Source organism: Pristiophorus japonicus, chromosome 9 (assembly GCF_044704955.1).
Source record: "Pristiophorus japonicus isolate sPriJap1 chromosome 9, sPriJap1.hap1, whole genome shotgun sequence".
In the NCBI taxonomy this organism is placed as follows: domain Eukaryota; kingdom Metazoa; phylum Chordata; class Chondrichthyes; family Pristiophoridae; genus Pristiophorus; species Pristiophorus japonicus.
In genome coordinates, this window is record NC_091985.1 from 128444487 (window position 1) to 128470159 (window position 25673).

Consider the following 25673-nt stretch of genomic DNA (forward strand, 5'->3'; position numbering starts at 1 on the left):
TAATTGTGAGTCAAATCAATTTTCTGTCATGTTTATTCTTACGGCATGTACCTGAATAGACTGAATATGATAACTAAACTCTCCGGAATGCATCCTGTCTCCCCACCCTGCTCCAATTAGATTTCTGTGCACTGAATTACAATCCCGAGCTTTAAGGATGGATTCACAAAATGATCCATTTGGAAACCTCTTCTTTTAACAAGTATAGTTAGACATGAAAATCAGATACATTTTTTCCCCAGTTTCAATGATGTTGTAATCCCTGGAGGTGCCATGGAATTGCAGGCTAAGGACACACAATGGAGTTTATCTCAACTGATTAATGAATCTTGGAGCAAGAGAGAGGTTGGCATATTCAAGGAAAGCTCTGCCATTGATGAGCAAATTCACTTATAAACCTAATTAGAAATTCTCGGTTCAAAGTGCGCGCAGATGGAGCTTAAAGGCACACCTCATCTAATCTCTTTATTGGATACAGCACCGTGTAAAACCCACTTACCCAACATTAAATGCTGGTAGAACGATCAGCCAATTATCTGAATCCATGCAATAAAATTGGGGGAACCAAAGAGTATACAAACAAACAGAAGTTTAAACCAGCGATGAGCATTCAGATAAATTCAGACTTTTGGTTTTGGGTTCAGACAATACAAAACTCGGGCCCTCTGAATCCAATGTGTGAATTTTAATGTTGCTCCCGGCAAGGAAAGAAACTGCCCTCCCACAATCAATTGAGATGTAATCCTCCGAATGCAAATCCAAACGGCAGGTAGTTTCATCCCTGCTCATTGGTGCAAGCGGAACCTGGGCACCACTGGGTCAAAATCCTGGAACTCCCTCCCCAACAGCACTGTGGGAGTACCTTCACCACACGGATGCAGCGGTTCAAGAAGGCAGTTCACCACCACCTTCTCAAGGACATTTAGGGATGGGCAATAAATGCTGGCCTTGCTAGCAACACCCATATCCCATGAATGAGTAATAATAAAAAAAAGATTCTTAAGTGGGTCCAAGGAGCATCTGACATTTGAACTTTCAGGCCATGCTGTCCTTAACCCAGATGAAGCTGTTGTGACAGAACAGGTGGATATATCCCTCGCCCATTGAATGATCAGAGTTTGGACAGGCAGAATCCACTCCTTTCTCTCCACACCCTTTCCTCATGCCCCAATTAGAATGTAGAGGATATAAACATAACTAAAAAACACACCTTACCTTTAGGACTTCAACCATAGATAGCCGTGTTTGCCCAAGATGTGATGCTGGGGTCACAGATGCTCAAATCAGTGAGTGTGCATGCAAGGACAGATGGACAATATCTTCTTGTGGACGATGCCATTTAAAATAAAACAGGCGCATTCAAATTAAAAATTGGCTCAGAATTCACCAACACTTCAGGAAATAAAGATTTGCAGCAAACTCTTTTTTTCAGTTTGGGCTGTGAATCTATTCATGATAATTTCATACCCAAGGGAGGAAATGCTGCATTTTTTAAGGGGGATTTACATCATTAGTCGCAGGTTAGCAACCTCAATGAGAATAGTTTGGGCAAGCATTTTTTAATGTTGGATAATTCCCCTTAAAAATGCCCTCCCATACAGAAACACACACCCCTGCAAGGCTGCATTTTGCGCTCATCGCGATGAGGAACGATGGTACTGGGGAATGGGGCAATTTCCCTTCTAGGGCCCTCGAGATCATCAAACACTCCAAGGAGAAGCAGTTAGCTGCAAGGCCAACCTCCTGTCCGTTACGTTAACATGTCACAGCCTCAACCTCGAGAAAAAATAAAATCAGGCTTTTTTTCTTTTATGGTGTCTAAGATTGACAACTGAACTGGGGGGCGGGGAGTTTTACATCAGCTAATGCCCATTAGCAATTGGGCAGAGACTTCTCAAAATCATTTCACTTGGGTACTATTTTAAATCTTGCACAGCAGCAGCTGTAGAATTCGGAAGTGTTGTATTATGGGATGGGCTCGAGGCCTATTCTCAAGCCGCCTTAATATGTATGTTTTGCTTTCCGACTCCTGCAGCCCAGGCCTTCTGCAGACGTGGGCTTCTCTTGGCCAGAAAATGCTGTATTTAGATCAGCAACTAAAGAAGATCTACTTCCCCCCCTGCCCCCTGGGTGTTAGACAATGCTGCCTGGTCAAAATGCACCACATCCCCCTCAATTACATCACGCCTCTGACCGTATATGCTCCGTCTGCTGTGACATCATTAGTTAAGTACCTCCTGAGGCGATTACTTTGCACGCACAGTGGGCAATTATGTTACGGCTACTCAATGCACATGCTTTGTTTTTCTCCACTGGTTCACAGAGAAAGACTTTCATTTATATAGTGTCTTTCACGATCACAGGATGTCTCAAAACTTTTTACAGCCAATGAAGTACTTTTGAAATGTAGTCACTATTGTAATGTAGGAAACGCAGCAGCCAATTTTCACACAGAGAGCTCCCACACACAGCAATATGATAACAACCAAACAATCTGTTTTTAGTGGTGTTGATGGAGAGATAAATATTGGCCAAGACACCGGGGATAACTCCCCTGCTCCTCTTCGAAATAGTGTCATGGGATCTTTTACGTCCACTTGAGAGAGCAGAAGGGGCCTTGATTTAATGTCTCATCCGAAAGACGGCACCTCCGAAGGTGCAGCACTCCCTCAGCACTGCACTGGGAGCGTCAGCCTGGATTTTTCTGCTCAAGTCTCTGGAGTGCGACTTGAACACGCAACCTTCTGACTCAGAGGCGAGAGTGCTGCCCTCTGAGCCACGGCTGACCACAGGGGATTTGGGTTACCATTTAAAAGTAAATTCGGGAGACGGGTGTTCTTCGGCCTGTGATATAAAAGACCTGTTAAACACTTAACATAATTTGCGCCTTCGGGTGCAGATCAGTGGAAGTGACACCATTCCGATCCCAGCTTTTACACCAGCGAGCAAATTCTTCAGGAAAGTACAAACAGTGACAGGTTAAGAGGCATTCCACATGTGACACAGGACTTCAGTGCAAACAACACTACAGTCTCTCCAGGTCTGCGAGCAAGAGTCAGTTTATTCACTGTACCATATGCCGACTTGGCTGATGCTGTTAACGGAGCCATATGTTGCAGAATTGAGGTGTTAAAACAGATTCCTTAGAGAACTTAAAAGGAATGACGAATAATTGTTCAAGAATCTACAATTACAGTAATGGTTCCCTTATTTTCACGCTGGCTTTTTAAAGAAGTGAAATTATAAAGAGCGAGAGTTACGTCAATGACATTCTGCGAGATGATGTCAAGACTGGGGATAAAAGGTAACTATGCTTTGGATCCATTGTGATAACATATTCTGTGTGGTTTAAGGCGATGGAACGTACGCATTAATTTAGGGCCCCTGGTTTACAGTTACTGTACAAGTCAAATTTGAGTTTTTATTGTTGAATTCCAGGATATTTAACAGGGATTGAATTCTGTAAATTCCTCCATTTTTTCCGAAGGGGCCATAAAGCAGCCGCCTGGACCACATGTATGTTGTTAGGAATCGAGCTACTGCCTGGGTCTAATAGCGGATCAAATTGATCGTTGCAGTTACAAACAAATGGTTCGAAATTTTTAAGCAAAGGCTAGCTTTTGAAAATAAATATCTGCAGACACAAAGACAGCAAACAGGCAGTGTGGTTTTTTAAAAACCCTTGCCCTTAATAATTGGGCTACTTCATTGCTGGGTGGGTCAGTGTGCAAAAGGGCCTAACCGATAACGATCACTGTACTGATCAGATCGAGAACCGTGCGTTGTGGATGACACTGGAAATCAGTGGGCCACGCGATCCAATTGACAAGGCTCTGCTCTCGCTGGGTCTGAATTCAGGCCCGGACTGAATACAGAGAATTCGGTTTCCCCGGAGAAGAGAGGAGGGCCTTACGGTCTTTACCCAGCTAAGCCCTTACGCCAAAAGGATTCACGGGTGGGCAGCAGTGGTCAAGCAGGCAGCAGTGGCCCGGGCTACAGCAGCCTCCAGTGGTTGAAGGAGGACAGCGCGGATGTGGGAAGGTATCACACACAAACCCAGAGAGTGTTTAAAAAAAATTTGAAAATGAGGCGATGAAAAGTTATTAAAATGAAATTAAAAAACAAGCCATAACCTTGTATAGACAGCTGCAGTAATTAACCTTTTCTTGTTCCCCTCAAAACATTTTTTCTTTAAATATTACAATCTTATTTGCAGAAAGAATTTCACATATTTAAAAATCACATAAACTGCACCGTTGGAACATCGAAATTCTGGATACGCAACCAAACATTTTTTTTTTCCAATATTTTAAACGACTCTCAAAAGGAGCTCAGAAAAAGGTTTATAAAATTATAATTTCTGTATTTACGTGTATAATTTTCTTCCCATAACATTTCAACAAAATTTCATATGATTAGGCAATTTATCTTTGGCAACATTTCCCCCCCATCAAAGCATCTAATTCTGTTCACTGTAATGAATAAATCCAGGTCAGCTTTATCAGCCTGAAAATCCAAGTGTATGTGATTCAAAATCCAACAAAGCCCCACCCAAACATGCCTGAGTTTAACTTTTAGCTAATTCCTGAATGAATATTTATTGCAATAGTTGCATATGAAGATAAATATACATTTTAAATGCTTGCCTGGAGTAACAGCAACAATTTTTTTTTTTTTTAAATAAGTTTTTTTTAAAAACACTCCAAAAAGGCAAAATGGGCAACTGAGCAAACATCTGCAGAAAGAACAGCTGCAGCAGTGCGAAGGAGGCTGGGATTTTCCAGTTGGTCTCGCCCCTTCCCTTGCCCACAGCGCTGTACAGCGTTACACAAGAGTATGTGTACGAGACCATATTAGCGGTATGTTACCGGTGTGTCACTCCACGCTTCGCTCTCTCTCTCTCTCTCTCTCTCTCTGCGCGCGAGGAAAGATCGTGATGACGCCGCAGTCTCCTCTCGGTCCTTTTTTATTTTTCCGATTCGCGCTGGTTTAAAGAGGAGACATGCGCCCGTGTGCTGTTGCCATCGCCAGGACGCATGGAGGAGGGTGGAGGAGGGCGGGGCGCGTGTTTGTCACGCTGCCTGTAGCTCACAATCCACACTATGGAGGGAGTTCAGTCTTCCAGCTCAAAGCTGGATTCATCATAGAGCTCAGGCCGAGCGGACGGAGACCGCCTGGAATACTTGAACTGCAGGTAGTCACCCATTTCGTCAAGGACGTTCAACACCTGCAATGCAACGAGGTTTTTTTAGGATATTAATTTTTTTTTAAGTAGCATTTAATTACTTAGCCCACTGTGCAACTGTTATTCAACAGCAGATAACATTAACATTTGATACAGTCGTGTCAAAATGATATTGAATTTTACAGCACAGAAACAGGCCATTCTGCCCAACTAATCTATGCCAGTGTTTTTACTCCACATGAGCACCCTCCCACCCTATCAGCATATCCTTCTATTCCTTTCTCCCTCGTGTTTATCCAACTTCCCTTTAAATGCACCTCTCGTTAAAAGATTCCCGTTTTATAAAATAGGGAGTTGCCTGCGATGGTTGGCTATATGGGACGCTAGCTGTGGTTGTGCCCAGCCACAGCTCCACCTCTATCCGTCAGGGAATCCGATATAACAGGGGTGGAGAGACCTGGCGAAATAGGTCGACGACCTTCCCTCCCCTTTTTCTGACCGATGTACCCAGGGAAGGTTTAGGGAAAAGTTATCTCTGGGCAGCCTCTGGCACAGCCCGGGGACAGCTGTCGGGTGTATTGGCAATGGGCTAGAAGCAGGTGGTGTGCCCACGCTCTCAGCTACTGGAGTTATGTCAGGCAGAAAATAGAAATCAAAGTACTAAAATAAAGAGAGAAGCTTTCCCAAACCGGGAAAGCACTCCCTGCAAAAGGCTGTCGAGGCGAGGGGGCAATTAATAATTTTGAAACCGAGATTGATAAGATAGGGTATAACGAGAATTTGTAAAGCTCGGTCAAAGAGGTGGGTTTTATAGAACATCTTAAAGGAGAGAGGTAGAGAGGCGGAGGGGTTTAGGGAGGGAATTCCAGAGCTTAGGGCCTTGGCAGCGGAAGGCACGGCCGCCAATGGTGGAGCATTAAAATTGGGGATGTGCAAGAGGCCAGAATTGAAGAAGCACAGAGATCGTGGAGGGCATAAGGAGCAGGAGCAGGCCGTATGGCCCCTCGAGCCTGCTCCGACATTCAATTAAGATCACAGCTGATTTCCAACCTCAACTCCACTTTCCTGCCCAATCGCCATATCCGTTGATTTCCTTAATGTCCAAAAATCTATCGATCTCTGTCTTGAATATACTCAATGACCGAGCATCCACAGTTGTAGGGCTGGAGAATGTTAAGTGATATAAAAGGATAATGGAGCCAAGGAGGGCTGATGGAGTTAAGATACAGATCGGTCATGATCTCATTAAATGGAGGAACAGGCTCGAAGGGCTGAATGATCTCCTCCTAGTTCCTACAGTCCCATCAAAATGAAGTCATAAAAGGATGCTGGTCCAGTTCAGGACCTGAAATGTCACAACACTGCCGTCTCCTGGCTCCATATCCAGGCTTGCTTCACGATGCTTGAGAATTATTCCTCTTCCAGTCAATCACTGGGATGCCACCCATCCCCTCGCTACTGTACCAGCAACGTTTTGCCGTGTAAGGCCTTGTGCGCCCAGCCTCTTGCAAGAACTTGCTGCAAAGATCACAAACCAAAAGGCAGTTGCCTCTTTCACAAACAAATTGCATTTATATCGCGCTTTTAACGTAGCAAAACGTCCCAAAGCTCTTCACAGGAGCGATTATCAAACATAATGCCTTAAAGGATGAGGGAGAGGTAGAGAGGCGGAGAGGTTTAGGGAGGGAAGTCCAGAGCTTAGGGCCCAGGCAGCTGAAGACACGGCCATCAATGGTGAAGCGCAGAGATTAATCAAAATGTAGGAGAAAAAGTTTGGTTTTAGTGCATTCAAGAGTGTGCATAAAGGTACCATGTAAATAAAGAGAGTAAATGGACCTTTATTAACAGCATTTGAGGCACTGCAGTGCCTTGACCATCTTTTCACGTACAACATCCTGAAGATGCTGTTGGATATAGCCACATGGACAGTGTTTGAAGTTTGTTCCATATCGCTTGCGGTTCTGTGGAGAGGTAATCTTGACCGTTTTAGGCTCAGGGTGAAAGAAGTAGGGTGGGGTTGGTCTTTGGCAGATAAAAGGAGGCAAGATATACCAATAGTGTTGGGCGTTTCTGGGCTAACTGGATGGCAACTGGCAAATTAGCTTCAAAGAGGTCCAGCTGGCACTGGCACTGTATGGTGCGGTACTGAGCGATATTGGCCAGGAAGTTCGGGGCTTCGATCCCCGGTCTGATCTCAGGCAGTGAAGGAGTGAGGGTAAAGCATGGCTTCCATTGCCACACCCTGTAGCAGCCTATTTCCCTGCCCGCGTAACAGGAAGCGGCGACTCGCGGAGTAACAGGAGGGAGTAAGGGGGGGGGGGCGACGTGGGGCGTCCCGGGAGGGGGCCGACGTGGGGAGCAACGGGGGGGGGGGGGGGGGAACGCGGGGAGCAGCGGGAGGGGAGGGCGACGCAGGGAGCAGCGGGAGAGGGGGGGGGGAGGCGGGGAGCAGCGGGGGGGGGTGACGCGGGGAGCAGCGGGAGCAGCGGGGGGGGGAGCAGCGGGAGGGGGGAGCAGCGGGAGGGGGTGAGGCGGGAAGCAGCGGGAGGGGGGGGTGACGCGGGGAGCAGCGGGAGGGGGGGGAGCAGCGGGAGGGGGGGGGCGGGGGGCAACCTTTGAGAAAGGAGGGAAATGGGGAGAAAACTTGGGAATGGGAGAAATAACCTGCGATAAATGAATTGGCTCCATTAAAATTCCCTTTGCTTCTGTGCTACCATTAAACAGGGCCGTAAAAATGTATTGTCTATTTAATGTCCTTAACGTTGAAACAGTTTTTCCCATTTGCATACCCAAATAGTGGTCAAACATCTGTGAGAAGTATATGAGCATTATTGAGATGAAGTTAACACAAAGTGATTTGCCAAAGAGTGTTTTTTTAGCTGGACTCTGTAAGCTGGGAGATCAGTATTAATAGAGTTGGTAATTGCGAATATTGTGGATCCGCTGATGAGAAGTGAATGGAAAATAAGAGTTGCTTGAACCAAGGTTTCAGCGTTGGTACAAGAACAATATGTGTGTGAGTCAGAGTGCTCGGGAGATGCTCACCGTGTCCAACATCTGGCGTGTGTGTGCTGCAGACAGACAAAAGCGAGCCCGGGATTCAACAATGGGAGTGGCCGGAAATCCCACCACCACCACTCCGATGTTCTTCTTCAGCATTCTCCGGGCAAATGCACTGAAAGCAGAGTATCTTGTTACAACACAGCTGTTCGAGAAACAATACCGGGGTGAGAGAAACTACAGCTGGTATTTATACAGCGCCTTTAACCGAGTAAAACGTCCTAAGGCACTACACAGGAGCATTCTCAAACAAAACTGGACACCGAGCCACATAAAGGAGATATTAGGGCAGATGACCAAAAGCTTAAGGAGCGACTGCAAGGAGGAGAGGTGTAGAGGTTTAGGGAGGGAATTCCAGAGCTTAGGGCCCAGGCAACTGAAGGCACGGCTGCCAATGGTGGAGCGATTAAAATCGGGGATGTGCAAGAGGCCAGAATTGGAGGAACGCAGAGATCTTGGTTGGTTGTCTGGCTGGAGGAGGTTACAGAAATAGGGAGGGCCAAGCAGGCCATGGAGGGATTTGAAAACAAGGATGAGAATTTTAAAGTTGAGGCATTGCTGGACTGGGAGCCAGTGTAGGTCAGTGAGCACAGGGGTGATGGGACTTGATGCGAGTTAGGACACGGGGCAGCGCAAGATGCACAGAACGGGAAAGGCACTGGGTGCCAATTTACATTTATATAGTGCATTAACGCAGGAAATAAAAATGTACTCAAGGTTCTGCAGAGAGTAAAACGTACCCCACTTTGCCTGGCATGTACAACAGCAGGGGGACAACAGGGGAATCATCGTTGCCGTAAGTGATGAAACCCAGCTCACGCAAGCGCTGTCTGAAATATCGGGTGTTTGCTCCCAGCTGTCGCACTCGCTCGATACCTGTGGAGAAGCAGAAGGAAGTAAAGGAGAGATGGTACTCTCCTCCGCCACGCAATCCCGCACGCGCAATTTGCATTTTTATAAAGAACTTGCATTTATATAGCACCTTTCACCACCTCAAGATGTCCGAAAGCACTTTAAAGCTTTTTTGAAGTGCAGTCACTATTGTAATGTAGGAAACACAGCAGCCAATTTGCGCACAGCAAGCTTCACAAACAGCAATGTGCTAATGACCAGATAATCTGTTTCAGTGATGTTGGTTGAGAGATAAATATTGGCCAGGACACGGGGGATAGCTCCCCTGCTCTTCTTAGAAATAGTGCAGTAGGATCTATTACATCCACCTGAGGGGGCAGATGGGGCCTCGGTTTAAAGTCTCATCCAAAAGATGGCACCTCCGTCAGTGCCGCACTCCCTCAGTACTGCAGTGGATGATCAGCCTAGATTTTTGTGCTCAAGTCCCTGGAGCAACGTTCCCTTTAATTTTTTTTTGGATGCGCAGTCCCTTTAAGGGGCTGCGCGGCATTCAAAATACCGCGCATGAGTGGCTTTCCCAGTGATTAGCCGGCTGCGCGGGAGGTCTAGAGCGCTGCTCAGTCGCGCAGCTTAAACGGAACATAGCCCTGGAGTGGGAATTGAATCCACAACCTTCTGACTCAAAGGCAAGAGTGTTACCCACTGAGCCAGGGCTAATTACCACATGGATTCTGGAGTGCAAAATATTTTCCGACTCTCGGAGCATTGTGATTTTTCATTGGAATTGTCAACATATAGGGCCCAAGTTTTGGATCCCTGGTAGAACGGCGCACCTCGGAGAGGTCCGCCTAATTTCTAGAACTGAAAAAGCGTCAAATACTTGCCTCGCGATTATCCGATATCTGTAGGTCCGTTTGTAGCTCAGCGCGGCGCAGCAGGAGCTGCTGGGGGCGTTCTGACCAAGCACTGCCGGCAGGGAGGCAGGGCTAGGGCCCAGCATCAGTTTGAGTGCCGACAGCGAGCGTGCGCGCATGCGCACTGGCACACAAACATTGGCAATCGGCCATCTTTAAAGGGAAGAGTAAAAATAAACTTTCAAAGGTGTGTGCTGGCTGGCTCTCCCGGTGTTTATCAGGCCTCCCCTATCCTCTAGCCGAACGGCCGAAAGATCGCAGCTCGGTGCCTGCTGCCGCTGCTTCGATGGAGAGGTAGGAAAATGTAATTTATTTATTGATTTATTTATCATTTATTATTGATGATGGCTCTTTATTGGTAAAAGTGAAGTGTTTAATGCTTTGTCAAATCCCCTAACTTCCCTCCCTCCCCCCCATCCATCTCTTGCTCCCTGCGCCTAATTCCTACAATGTAGGCAAGGTTTTTCTGAGTGTACAAAAATCGACACTTACTCCATTCTAAGCTAGTTTGGAGTAACTTTTCGCTGCCTAAACTTGCAAAACAGGCGTAAGTGGCTGGTAATGCCCCCTTTTGAAAAAAAAACTGTACTAAAATGAAACTATTTTAACTAACTAGAATTGGAGCAAACTAAATGCCGAGAATTGCGATTCCTAAGATACTCCATACTAAACTAGTTGCTCAAAAAAAATAGGAGCAACTCGTGCCGAAACGTGAGCCTGTAAATGCTGGCCTTGCCAGCGACGCCCACATCCCAAAACGAATTTAAAAAAAAACAGAAACCAGCCTTGGAAACTGTGCCTAGGATGGGGAAGGAGAGCATTATAAAATATGTCATTAGTAAGTTTTTAAAAAATGTCTATCCGTTACTTACCTATTGTTGTTCCATCAAGTCCCATAATACACTTTAGTGATCTGATAATTTGTTCTGCTATCGGTGGAGGCATTGAGGCAGCATAGACAGCACTGTGGGAATATCCTCGTAAATAGTCCACCAGCTCCTGTAAGAGAACCAAATGCTTTGTAGAAAGTGGCTAATAGGTTTGCTAAGATGCAACGGGACTGAACTGTTAACTGTTCTAATGCTGGCACTTAAGCCCACCCACCAGAAATGAACATTCTCCACTAATCTCTTGCTCTCCCCCTTAAGCAAGTTGCAATTTTCAAAATATATCACTCATTCAAGTGCTTGAGATACATATAAAGGCACCTTCTTACAGTGGGACTAAGACATAAGAACATAAGAATTAGGAACAGGAGTAGGCCATCTAGCCCCTTGAGCCTGCTCCACCATTCAACAAGATCATGGTTGATCTGGCCGTGGACTCAGCTCCACTTACCCGCCCGCTCCCCGTAACCCTTAATTCCCTTATTGGTTAAAAATCTATCTATCTGTGACTTGAATACATTCAATGAGCTAGCCTCAACTGCTTCCTTGGGCAGAGAATTCCACAGATTCACAACCCTCTGGGAGAAGAAATTCCTTCTCAACTCACATAACACAGACAGTAACATAACACAGACGGATTATAAACACACCCACACACGGCTAAATACTTGAAGGGAAAAAAAATACAGGGCTATGGGGGAAAAGAACAGGTGCAGTGGGATTAATTGGGTAGCACGACCAAAGAGCCAGCACAGGTACGATGGGCCGAATGGCCCCCTTCGGTGCTGCATCATTCTGTATATATACTGCACCATACAGAATCTGCTGAAAGCATGACTAACATGGACAGGTGGAATAAGAAAATGATTTTGAACGGTAAGAAAAGTATGACCTCAGGAGAGATGCGAGATTAAAGGTGGTGTGCAAGACTAGACTAATAAAGGCTCTCCGTCTGATTTCCCCTTCCCCACGCAGAGAGATCTTAGAATCTCCATGCAGCATCGTGATCGAGATCAGGAACTCAGAGCAAAGAGAACTGATCTTGTGCCGCTTGAATAATTATGGGTCTTGGCAAAAATTCTGGAATATAAAGCGGAGCAACAGTCATTTATACAGTAATCACTTTTGTTTTCCCGCCATTCTCCCCTACAAGCATCAACAGTGAGCAGGCGCAAGGCTGTAGGACCTACTCCTATTTCTTAAGTGAGTGCGTAGAGTCTGTAGACTTATAGAAATGTGACCACTAGAGGGCAGATGGATTCCAATTTCTCTAGTACTGCTGTACCACTGAGTTCCTGTGAGGGGCAGTGCTGATCAGTGTTGTGAGGCATCATCATAGGCAGTCCTTCGAACGAGGATGACTTGCTTCCACACCAAAAGGGATGAGTTTGCAGATGTTTCAATGAAGGACCCGATATTCCAGTCCTGAACTCCAGGGGTGGAAGATGCCTGTGCGTGGATTTTTTAACGTGCGGTGACGTTGCACATCAGCCACCACAGGGGCTTGACAGAGCTCGGCCTTTATCCAGTGGCAAGGGTTAACCAGGACAACTGGAGACCTGTTCTGCACGGACCTAGTGCGCACACATATCGCAGTGTGGGCTGGCCTGTACTGCCCCTGGGCCCTCAGCTCTGCTGGGCCCCGTGCCCCCATTTGCCGCACTTCTGCCACGATCTCTCACCGCTCCTCCGCCACAAACATTTGTCGCATCTCCGCCACAATCTCTCGCTGCTCCTCCGCACCAAACATTTGCCACACCTCTGCCACGATCACTCGCCGAGTCACACTCTCGCCAGCACCTTCAGCAGGCACTCGATGGTACTGCAGCCTTGAGATATGGCAGTCTATTCCTATTCCCCTTCAACTGTGCAACTTACCATTTTCCTAATAAAAATTGGTACGTTCAAAAACCTATTGGCCATGGAGTCATTTTGGAGTCTGCAGCAATACCAAGTTAATAGAAAATATACATTTGCATTTTCTGGGGTACAATAGCTGTCCTTATTAAGGGTACGCTGGCTTTATGCTTGGAGAGGGAAGACTTCCCAACATAGGTGCTTTATTTACACCAGAACAATGGCGTGGGCAAGTGACAGTGTGAGAACTGTGTTAGTTCAACAGACACATGAAAACATGTGTGTTTCTGTGACACAATTTTGATGCAAACTGTATCATTATGTCCCAAGTGTTTAGTAAACAAACACAACGCTTGAGAAACAAAAGCTTTGACGTTGATATGAAGCTGCACTCAATCGTTCCGTCCCTTGCTTGGCTCAGTGCCGACTGGTGTACAGACTGAAGGTCGGACGTGGGATCACGCAGAGATTCCCTGGCTCGGCCAACACACATTGGGCCAGGGGAAAGGCTAAAACAAAACTCTCAGGGTGATTCTCCCCTGTCCCTGCAAAAACACAGGCCAATTCTCAATTATCTCCCAGCAACATGAGACCAGAACTAGGGGCCGTAAATATCAGATAGTCACTGATAAATCCAATCGGGAATTCAGGAGAAACTTCTTTACCCAGAGAGTGGTTAGAATGTGGAACTCACTACCACAGGGAGTGGTTGAGGTGAATAGCTAAGGGGAAGCTCGATAAACTCACGAGGGAGAAAAGATTAGAAGGATATGTTGATGGGGTTAGATGAAGAGGAGGCTCATGTGGAGCATAAACACCGGCATAGACCAGTTGGGCTGAATGGGCTGTTTCTGTGCTGTAAATACTTTGTAACACACTCCGGGTACCTTGATAATGTGGCTGCAGAAGAGATTTACAAGAATGGTACCAGGAATGAGGGACTTCAGTCTTCAGTAGGAATGAGGGACTTCAGTTACGTGGAGACTGGAGAAGTTGGAGTTGTTCTCCTCAGAGCAGAGAAGGTCCTGATGAAGGGTCATCGACCTGAAACGTTAACTCTAGTTTCTATTAAGGGAATTAAGGGTTACGGGGAGCGGGCGGGTAAGTGGAACTGAGTCCACGGCCAGATCAGCCATGATCTTGTTGAATGGCGGAGCAGGCTCGAGGGGCTAGATGGCCTACTCCTGTTCCTAATTCTTATGTTCTTATGTTCTCTCCTCAGATGCTGCCTGACCCGCTGAGATTTTCAGTATTTTCTGTTTCTATTAAGGCTAAGAGGAGATTTGATAGAGGTGTTCAAAACCATGAAGGGTTTTGATAGAGTAAATAAGGAGAAGGATCGGTAACAGAAGGACACAGATTTAAGATGATTAGCAAAAGAACCAGAGACACGAGGAAAGATTTTTTTTTTTAAATGCAGCGAGTTGTTGTGATCTGGAATCCTGCCCGAGAGGTTGGTGGAAGCAGATTTAATAGTAACTATCAACAAGGAATTGGATAAACAAAGAAGACTTACATTTATATAGCACCGTTTACCACCTCAAGACTTCCCAAAGCACTTTTCAGCCAATGAGGTATGTTTTTAAGTGATACTGATTGAGGGATAAATATTGGCCAGGACACCAAGGAGAACCACCCTGTTCTTCGTCACATAGTGCCACGGGATCTTTCATGTCTATCCGAGGGGGCAAACGGGGCCTCAGGTTAACTACTCAGCCGAAAGATGGTGCCTTCGATAGTCAGTACTCCCTCAGTACTGTACTGGGAGTGTCAGTCGGGACTTTGTACTCATGTCTCTGGAGTGGGACTTGAATCCACAACCTTCTGATTCAGAGGCGTGAGTGCTTACTGGATGAGGGAACTGATAAGGAGGAAGACTGGGGGAGAGGAGGAGAGAGGGAGAGCAAGAGAGAGAGAGAGAGAGAGAGAGGGAGAGAACGAGAGAGAGAGAGAGGTGGGGGGGGAGGGAGGGGGAGGGGAAGACAGAACTCGAGGAAATGCAGACCTGTTGAACTGGAGTCAGGGGGTCAGCCATCAAGTTGAACGGAGGCCGAATGTTTAAGAGGAAACTAAAAAAGCCCTGGACATCAGTTTGGTGAAGATTATGTCCATAGCATCTCTGAGGAAGGTGACCCCCACCCCCCCCACTGTACTTTCTGGAGATTTGTAAACTGCTATCAGTTATCCACCATTTTGAAGGTTCTGCCCCAATTGAGGCCCATCACAGTGCCGCTCTAAAATCGCACCTTTGAACACGTTTGGTGATTCAATTATCAGCAAGTTGGACAACTCAAATCCTTTCACAGATTGTGGCACCTTTAACTGACTCCCATCAAGTAGCCATTACACGGTCTCCACCACTTTTGCTACATTCACCGGTGGCAACTCCAGCATTTCACGCAGGAACATTGTCACACCCATCCACATTCCGAACCTGTTGAAGGTTCAGTCCGGAGCCTGGCTCCTGACCTCAGCCGATTCATGTTACATCAGCACAGTGGATTTACTGTTGTATAGAGGGTACCCCTGGGCCCCCTGAATCCCGGCACATATGATTATTGAGGAAAAAGAGAGAGAAGGAAAAGTCAATGATAAAAGAAAGACTTGCATTTCTATAGCGCCATTCATGACCCCAGGACGTCCCGAAGCACTTTACAGCCAACCAGCTACCTTTTTGGAGTGTAGTCACTACTGTATTCATGTAGGAAACGCGACAGCCAATGTGCGCACAGCAAGCTGCCACAAACAGCAAAGTGATAATGACCAGATAATAGGTCTGACTGATGTTGGTTGAGGAATAACTATTGGCCAGGACACAGGGGAGAACTCCGACGATGGAGGATTTATACAGGGGTCAGTGCACTCCCCTACACTGACATGTCAGCTCCTCCGCACCCCCCTTCCAATACAGTAAAGGTTCCTTTACGTGTACGATGAGGCTCTGCTTAGTCAATGGTTGACCAACCCGGCTTCTTCATGACGAAATAATCGCTGGACGGCAGCAGCAGCTCCTCCCACACAGTAGGACGGGTCAGAGAGAGAGAAAAGGAGGGTTTTCAAACGCTACCTTGTTGCCTGCAATGTATCCACCGGTCGCACCAAAGCTTTTGGTGAAGGTGCCCATCAATACGTCAATGTCAGTGGGGTCAACCCCAAAGTACTCCACCACACCTCGGCCCGTTGGCCCCACCGCTCCGATACTGTGAGCTTCATCCAGGTACATGTAGGCTTTATACTTTTTCTTCAAGGCTACAATCTCTGGCAAGCGTACCATCGAGCCCTCCATGCTGCAAATAAAGCAAAGCACACGCAGCGACGTAAGGCATTGTGATTAATTTGCAAAAAAGCCCCCCCAGCACCTGGAAACCAACCTGAGGAGCGAGTTCAAGTTCAGGACGTCGGGCCCAAATTTGGCACTCCGGTTTTTCCGGCGCACCTCCGAGCCCCCCCCGCCGACATTTTAGATCAGAAGCAGCGCCAAAAAAAATCCTTGCGATCATGGCCGATTCTTGGGCTGTCATTGGAGCTGACATGGCACAGAACAAAGAGGGGGGGGCGGAGCCAGGCCCCAGCGCTGAAAACAGTGCTGGGACCTCTGCACATGCGCGCTAGAGTCTGTGCGCATGTGCAGTAACTCCTGGCAGGCCGTTTCGGCAAACACGCGCTGCAGGCTGTGTGGGAGGGGCCGGAGCACGCCCTGCCTAGCCCTGGCCGAATGGGCTCCCTCATCGGCGGCCCGCTGCGTTCCCTAAGGTAGGAGTTCTATCTTTTATTTGTTATTTACTGATTGATTTTGGTGTTTTAGGTGCAGGGTTCCTTCTATTTTTTTTATTTGTTATTTATTGATTGCTTATTACTTTGGTTTTGGTGCTTTAGGTGCAGGGTTCTGTCTATTTTATTTGTTAATTAATTGCTTACTACTTTTTGTGCTTTGTTTGGTGCTTGGTGGTGCTTGAAATAAAGTTATTTGCACCGATTCCTTAACTGTAACTAAGGTCTTTCTGTGCCGACAAAAGTGGACACATACACTGCCCTAAGTTAGTTTAGTACAACTTTTTTCTGGCCAAATTGGCATAAATGGTGCAAGTGGCTGGGAACGCCCCCTTTTGGAAAAAAAACTGACCTAACAAAAAACCTAACTAACTCACTTACACTGACGCAAATTAAATGGCCATATTTGCAACTAAAAAGATACACCAAAAAAACCCAGTGCAACTCATGGGGCAATTTGGGCCCATAGATCTTTGCTTTGATGTATCTAGAGGACTAGAATACAAGGGGGTAGAAGTTATCCTGTAACTGTACAAAGCCCTGGTCAGACCACACCTGGAGTACTGTGAGCAGTTCTGGGCACCACACCTTAGGAAGGATATATTGGCCTTAGAGGGAGTGCAGTGTAGGTTTACCAAAATGATACCTAGACTCCAAGGGTTGTTACGAGGAGATATTACACAAATTGTTAAGGGGTGATATGATCGAAGTTTTCAAGATATTAAGGGGAACTGATAGGGTAGATCGAGAGAAATTATTTCCGCTGGTAGGAGTGTCTAGGAAGAGGGGGCACAGTCTAAAGATTACAACCAGACCTTTCATGAGTGAAGTTAGGAAACATTTCTACACACAAAGGGTGGTAGAAGTTTGGAACTCTCTTCCGCAAACAGCAGTTAATGCTGCGTCAATTGTTAATTTTAAATCCGAGATTGATTTTTGTTAACCAAAGCTAATAAGGGACATAAGGGACTATGGAGAGAGAGCAGGCACTTCTTGGATAGCTCTTTTCAAAGAGCAGGCACAGGCACGATGGGCTGAATGGCCTCCTTTCGCGTTGTTATGATTCTATGATAAGATCCACTCAGTCCATCTTGAAATGCTTTGCTCGGTATCTCGTGTGTTACGCAGCGCAGTGATGTGCTGGAGCAGTGCAATGGGGCTTTACACTTGTGTGCCGTAAGTGCCAAATTCCTCCACTTAACCGGACCAGTCACAGGGATGCACCCTAAGCAGAGGAGGGCGAAGCAATTAGAGGCGGAGTCACTTTGTACCTCCTCCCCCACCCGCCCCCAGGTCTCTGATGTTGGCAGGAGACTTGCTGTGGGGGTTCGGGTGGGTAGGAAGAGACGGGCACACGGAATCCAACAACGTACTGGGAGAAGTGCTGCCAACAAAACAAGAACAACTTGCATTTCCATAACGCCTTTCACCACCTGACAGCATCCAACAGTTCTCTTTGCAGTGTAGTCAGTAACACGGCAGCCAATTTGTGTACAGCAAGCTCCCACATACAGCAAATGTGATACTGATGTTGATTGAGGGATTAATATTGGCCAAGACATTGGGGATATCTCCCTTGCTCCTTTTCAAAATACGTCCACCTGAGGGAGCAGACGGGGCGGGGCCTTGGTTTAATGTCTCATCTGAAGGACGGCATCTCTGACCATGCAGCACACCCTCAGCGCTGCACTGGAGTGTCAGCCTGGATTTTCGTGCTCAAGTCTCTAGAGTGGGCCTTGAAGCCCCGACTTTCTGACTCAGAAGCCAGAGCCAACTCAGAGAGATTGGGAATAGAACCTGGGATCTCACTGGCCGCTGCAGCTTAGCAGCAAATCCGGCAGTGCGGCACTTTTGGCTTCTGGCAGTATCGCACCATAACCAGCTGCAGCCAGTAACTCTCGCCCGGTGACGGTGATGCCATGGGGAACTGTGTCCTTCAAAGGCTGTGCCACAGGGGACCAAAACACCCTGCGGCCCTACCTGCAAAATAAAAAAAAAAACAAAAGCACATTGGCAACAGAAGAGACGCTTGCAGTTCCAGTGTAAGCGAGGGAGGTTGTGCAAATGCAACTGAGCAGCACACAACTCAGGGTTTGCAGGGACTGAACCACGGCAGAGGTGGGTATGCAGCGGGCACGGATCTACAGCACTGTGAACCCAACAACCCAACAATACAGGTGCATGGCAGGCTGAAGCGGCTGAACAGTTCAACAACAACTTGCATTTATATAGCACACAGTAAAGCATCCTTTGGCGCTTCACAGGGCGATTACAAACATCATTCGCCACCGAGCCACATAAGGAGATATTCAGACAGATGACCAAAAGCTTGTTCGAGGTGGTCAGTTTTAAGCAGCGTCTTTAAAGGCGGAGAGAGGTAGAGATGCGGAGAGGTTTAGGGAGGGAATTCCAGAGCGTAGGGCCTCGACAGCTAAAGACACGGCCGCCAATGGTGGAGCGATTAAAATCGGGGATGCTCAAGGGGCCAGAATTGGAGGAGCGCCGAGATCTGGGAGGTTACAGAGGCAGGGAAGGGCGAGGAGACCATGGAGAGATTTGAAAACAAGTACTGTGCTGCACCTGTAAATTCCTTCCACCAGGATAAGGATTTTCTTCCAGGGCCTGCGGGTTCGGGGCTGACCGCTGACCACAGCATCTCGCAGCAGTTTCTCCAGACTCTGCATATCTGGGGAAAAACACATGGAAACTGAAAGGTCCTGCTCAGAAATGTTGGCACTATCTTTTAAAAACTGCATTCATATAGCATCTTATCAGAACATCTCAAAAAGGGTTTTACAAGAACGAGTTACATTTGAATGACTGTTATGGTGGCAAATACAGCAGCCATTTTAGACAAGTACCATTCCACAACAACAACTTGCATTTATATAGCACCTTTAACGTAGTTAAACGTCCTAAGGCGGTTCACAGAAGCGTTATCAAACAAAATTTGATACCAAGTTACAGAAGGAGATATTAAGACAGAAAGAGGTAGGCTTTAAAGAGCATCTTAAAAGGAGGAGAGAGAGGCAAAGAGGTTTAATGAGGGAATGCCCGAGATTAGGGCCTAGGCAGCTGAAGGCACGGCCGCTAATAGTGGAGCATTTAAAATCAGGGATGCGCAAGAGGCCAGAATTGGAGAAGCGCAGGTATCTCGGCGGCTTGTAAGGCTGGAGGAGATTACAGAGATAGGAAGGAGCGAGGCCATGCAGGGATTTGAAAACAAGGATGAGAATTTTAAAACCGAGGCGTTGCTGGACTGGGAGTCAGTGAGCACAGGGGTGATGGGTGAACAGAGTAGGTCTCCGGGTGTCCTGGTTAACCCTCGCCACTGGATAAAGGCCTAGCTCTGTCAAGTCCGTGTGGTGGCTGATGTGCAACGGTCACCAGACGTTAAAAAAAAATCCACGCTCAGGCATCTTCCACCCCCTCAATTGGAGTTCAGCACTGGAATATCGGGTCCTTCAGTGAAACATCTGTGAACTTGTGGAAGCAAGTCATCCTCGTTCGAGGGATCGCCTATGATGCTGATGATGACGATGATGGATGAACAGGACTTAGTGCCAGTTAGGACACGGGCAGCAGAGTTTTGGATGAGCTCAAATTTATGTAAGGTGGAATATGGGAGGATGGCCAGGAGCGCGTTGGAATAGTCAAGGCTAGAGGTAACATAGGCATGGATGAGGGTTTCAGCAGCAGATGAGCTGAGGCAGGGGCGGAGTCGGGTGATGTTACGGAGGTGGAAATAGGTGATCTTGATGATGGCGCGGATGTGTGGTATTTTTGGCAACCAGTTGAACAGACTAGACTTTGGTTTAGCATGTCATCTGAAAGATGGCACCTCTGACAATGCAGCACTCCCTCAATATTGCACTGGAATGACATGTTAAGTTATGTCTGGAACACAATCTTGTGACTCAGAGGAGAGTTCATTACATTCAACCAACACCTCTAATTCTCCTGTTCACCGACTCCCAGCAATACAAAGCCACACAAACTACACAACTCTACTTGCCAAGCAACCAGGAGGCTTCCTTACAAAACACAAGAAGATCATATATCTTTAATTGTTTAAGTCTCTGTCCACTGATGGGAATTTACAGTTTTAATCATTTCTGCTCAAGAAAATGAAATGCGAGGCTGTTGGAATAAGGAGGGATTGCTACATGGGTAGAAATTTGAAACGGCTGTTTGTTTCAAAGTTTACTACAGATAGATTCAAGGCTTTACCTATCAATTAGTGTGGGAGAAATTTAGATAGTGCTACATTCCTTTGTAGAAACTTCTATAGTGGTTACACCGGCCTGGATATTCAAGAACCCCGCCCCCCCCCCACCCGCCCAAGCAATTGTAGCACATTAACATGTTGTCTCTCCCGTCACCCCTGTGCTCGCTGGCCAACACTGGCTCCCCGTTCAACGCCTCGATTTAAAAATCTTCATCCTTGTTTTCAAATCAGTCCGTGGTCTCGCCCCCTCCCGATCTCTGTAACCTCTTCCAGCCCAACAAACTTTCGAGATATCTGCGCTCTACCAATTCTGGCCTCTTATGCATTGCTGATTATAATCGCTCCACCATTGGTGGCCGTGCCTTCAGCTGTTTGGGTCCCGAGCTTTGGAATTCCCTCCCTAAACCTATCCGCCTCTCTCTCTCCTCCTTTAAGATGCTCCTTAAAACCTACCTCTTTGACCAAGCTTTTGCTCACCTGCCTCAGTATCTCCAATATGTGGCTCGGTGTCAAATTTTTTTTTATTGATATCATTCTTGTTAAGCGCCTTTGGGATGTTTTGCTACGTTAAGTGCACTGTATAAATGTAAGTTGTTGTTATTAATGAAAATATTCAGTTCCAATACCAGAGTTACAATAGGCGGAGGGGAGATTTTATCGCAATTCTGTCGCAGTCAATCAAGAGCACCCAACTAGGTGGATTCTCCAATAAAAACATCAGAGGGAAAAGTTCCACAGGTGGCTTCTCCGGACTTCCCACTAAACCTTGAGCAGAAGCTCTGAAGAAACAACGTAAACAACTATTTATGCCGTTCCTCAGGGGCGTCCAACAGCATGTTACAGTGTACAGTAGCATAGTGGTTATGTTACTGGACCAGTAATCCAGAGGCCTCCACCAATAATCTGGAGACGCGAGTTCAAATCCCACCACTGCAGCTGCGGAATTGAAATAAATCTGGAATTAAAAAGCTAGCATCAGTAATGGTGACCGTGAAACTACCGGATTTTCGGAAAAACCCATTTGGTTCACTAATGTCCTTTAGGAAAGGAAATCTGCCGTCCTTCCTGGTCTGGCCTGTATGTGACTCCGGGCCCACACCAATGTGGCTGACTCTTAACTGCCCTCTGAAATGGCCTAGTAAGCCACTCAATTGTAAAAAAACTGCTACGACAAAGTCAGCACTGTGGGGGCACCTTCAGCACAGGGACTGCAGCGGTTCAAGGTGGTGGTTTTCTTAAGGGCAATTAGGGATGGATAAATGCTGGCCTTGCCAGCGATGCCTATATTCCGTGAATGAATAAATAATAAATAAATAAATCTCTTGTCAAAGGTACACAGGAAATCGGGAGAACACCCAGCGGAAGTTCTAATCCCATAGCTTTGTCATTAAAAACAATAAACAAGGCCGTGCAAGGACCAGACAGCTGACGCCCGGCATTGTTTCAAGTACACATGGGGAAACAATAGACTGCAGAATCTTACAGCACACAACGAGGCCATTTGGCCCATCGGGCCTGTGCCAGCTCTTTGCAACAGCTGTCCAATTAGTCCCACCCTCCTCTTGCTCTTTCCCCACAGCCCTGAAAAATGTTCCCCCTTTCAAGTATTTATCCAATTCCCTTTTGAAAGTTACTATTGAAACTGCCCGTCAGGCAGTGCATTCCAGATCACAACAACTCGCTGCGTAAAATAAAATTCTCACCTCCCCCTCGGCTCCTTTGCCAATTATCTTAAATCTGTGCCCTTCGGTTATTAGGGTCCAATACGTCGAGCACTGACTTCTCTCATTTCTATGTTTCTATAGTTATATTCAAAAGGGAGTTAGATATGGCCCTTACGGCCAAAGGGATCAGAGGTTATGGAGAGAAAGCAGGAAAGGGGTACTGAGGTTGAATGATCAGCCATGATCTTATTGAATGGCGGTGCAGGCTCGAAGGGCCGAATGGCCTGCTCCTGCACCTAATTTCTATGTTTCTATGTTTCATCTTGGCAAGCACAGAAACCAGGGCCTTCCACAGAAAGGCGACACGCCCGCAGTTGAAATCTTATACTGGCAACCAGTAATTAGTGGGGTGCCGCAGGGATCAGTGCTGGGACCCCAACTATTTACAATCTATATGAACGACTTGGAGGAAGGGACCGAGTGTAACATAGCCAAGTTTGCTGATGATACAAAGATGGGAGGAAAGGCAATGTGTGAGGAGGACACAAAAAATCTGCAAAAGGATATAGACAGGCTAAGTGAGTGGGCAAAAATTTGGCAGATGGAGTATAATGTTGGGAAGTGTGAGGTCATGCACTTTGGCAGAAAAAAATTCAAAGAGCAAGTTATTATTTAAATGGAGAAAGATTGCAAAGTGTCGCAGTACAGCGGGACCTGGGGATTACTTGTGCATGAAACACAAAAGGATAGTATGCAGGTACAGCAAGTGATCAGGAAGGCCAATGGTATCTTGGCCTTTATTGCAAAGGGGATGGAGTATAAAAGCAGGGAAGTCTTGCTACAGCTATATAAGGTATTGGTGAGGCCACACTTGGAATACTGCTTGCAGTTTTGTTTTCCATATTTACGAAAGGATACACTTGCTTTGGAGGCAGTTCAGAGAAGGTTCACTTGGTTGATTCCGGGGATGAGGGGGTTGACTTATGAGGAAAGGTTGAGTAGGTTGGGCCTCTACTCATTGGAATTCAGAAGAATGAGAGGCGATCTTATCGAAACGTATAAGATTATGAGGGGGCTTGACAAGGTGGATGCAGAGAGGATGTTTCCACTGATGGGGAGACTAGAACTAGAGGGCATGATCTTAGAATAAGAGGCCGCCCATTTAAAACTGAGATGAGGAGAAATTTCTTCTCTCAGAGAGTTGTAAATCTGTGGAATTTACTGCCTCAGAGAGCTGTGGAAGCTGGGACATTGAATAAATTTAAGACAGAAATAGACAGTTTCTTAAACGATAAGGGGATAAAGGGTTATGGGGAGCGGGCAGGGAAGTGGAGCTGAGTCCATGATCAGATCAGCCATGATCTTATTTGACTGGCGGAGCAGGCTCGAGGGACTGTATGGCCTACTGTTGCTCCTATTTCTTATGTTCTTATATTTGGGTACATTTTCCCCTTGGATTTCCCAACTTCAGATTGACCGTCCCACTGTACAGCACCTTCTTTATGATGCATAGTGCATCAACTTGCATTTATATAGCGCCTTTAATGCAGTAAAACATCCCAAGGCGCTTCACAGGGGAGATTTTCAAACAAAATTTGATACCGAGCCACAAAAGGACATAGTAAGACAGGCTTGGTCACTGAGGTAGGTTTTAAGGTACATCTTAGAGGAGTGACAGGTAGAACGCCAGAGAGGTTTAAAAAGAAAGACTTGCATTTATATAATACCTTTCACGACACCAGGACATCCCAAAAGTGCTTTACAGCCAATGAAGTACATTTGAAGCGCAGACACTGTTGTGATGTAGGAAACGTAGCAGCCACGTTGTGCACAGCAAGCTCCCATAAACAGCAATGATTTAATGACCTGATAATCTGTTTTAGTGTTGAAGGTTGAGGAGATAACTATTGGCCAGGACACCAGGGATAACTCCCCTGCCCCCTGCTCTTCGGTAAATTGGGAAGTACTGGTCAAGTGATGCCAATCTTGGGTTTTAGACGCCTGAAGATTGTTGGAGGGAGGGAGGAAGGTGAAGAGGTTGTGGGAAAGAATGAGTTGGATTGGGGAAGAGTGAAGTATCCAGTTCTGGTGAAAACGGCGCACCTCCGAGACTTACGTGACCTGCCTGGGCTCAAAGGTGCGCCGGAATATTCTTGAGCAATTCTCCGGTCCTCCTGGAGCGTGGCGTGGCACAGCGTAGTCTCCCTGGGGCGGAGCAAGCCGATCTCAGTCTGCATGGGGGCGCGGCTAGGGATCAGCCTTCTTGTCAGTGCCGGCAGCGTTGCGCAGGTGCGTTGGAGCATGCGCGCCTGCGCGATGGCTCAGCAGGGCGTTTTTCCTCCAGTCTGTGCTTGAATGGTGTGGGTACCGCGGATGGATGGAGGAGCGAGGGAGGGGGGCACTGAGGAGCGTGGGAGGGGGGCACTGAGGAGGTGATCGGTGGGGGAGGAGTGTGGCAAGGGATGGGGGAGGAGTGTGGCAAGGGATGGGGGAGGAGCGTGGCAAGGGATGGGGGAGGAGCGTGGCAAGGGATGGAGGGGGAGCGTGGCAAGGGATGGAGGGGGAGCGTGGCAAGGGATGGAGGGGGAGCGTGGGTTGGGGGGCACTCAAAATGATCGAAAGGCCGGAGGAGAGAGCAGAGGTGCCTCCTTCCGGCCTCCCCACCCCTCCCCCCACACACACACACCCCCCCTCCCCACACACACGCACCCCCCCTCCCCACACACACAGACCGCCCCCCTCCCCCCACACCCCTCACTGTCAGATATAGAGAGAGAGACACTACAGAGAGAGACACTGACAGAGACACCTTCCCTTCACATAAAGGTAGGACTTTTATTTTTTATTTATTGATTGCTTATTACTTTAGTCTTGGTGCTTTAGGTGCAGGGTTCCTTCTATTTTTTATTAATTAATTGCTTACTACTTTTTGTGCTTTGTTTAGTGCTTGGTGCTTTAAATGTACTTTGCTTCTTTAATGTTGTTGTGAAGGTGTTTATGGAAAATCCTCTAACTTCCCTTCCCCCCCCCCCCCCCGTTGTGATGTTGATGTGTCTTTTGTGTTTAATGCTTCCCACCTGCTGTCTCTGGCTATGCCTGCACTAAACTTAACTCGAGGTAAAGTTTTTCAGAACTTACAAAAATGGACACTTACTCCATCCTAAGTTAGATTGTAGTAAGTTTTCACTGCCGAAACTTGCAAAACAGGCCTAAGTGGCTGGACACACCCCCTTTTGAAAAAAAAATACCTTACCT

The 25673-nt window shown here is 47.0% G+C and overlaps 1 protein-coding gene across 2 annotated transcripts in view; it reads right to left on the reverse strand.

Annotated features, from left to right (window-relative positions):
* Positions 1-3043: 3043 nt before the first annotated feature.
* The window catches only part of sptlc3 (serine palmitoyltransferase, long chain base subunit 3), a 156376-nt gene continuing 133746 nt past the window's right edge, over positions 3044-25673 (reverse strand). For both annotated transcript variants that reach the window (XM_070889842.1, XM_070889843.1), the window contains exons 7-12: positions 19107-19212; positions 15823-16042; positions 10884-11010; positions 8986-9121; positions 8231-8360; positions 3044-5227 (exon numbers count right to left, since the gene is read on the reverse strand). In XM_070889842.1, the coding sequence (XP_070745943.1) occupies positions 5114-5227; positions 8231-8360; positions 8986-9121; positions 10884-11010; positions 15823-16042; positions 19107-19212 (833 nt within the window). In that variant the 3' untranslated portion in view covers positions 3044-5113. The remainder of the gene's footprint in view (positions 5228-8230; positions 8361-8985; positions 9122-10883; positions 11011-15822; positions 16043-19106; positions 19213-25673) is intronic.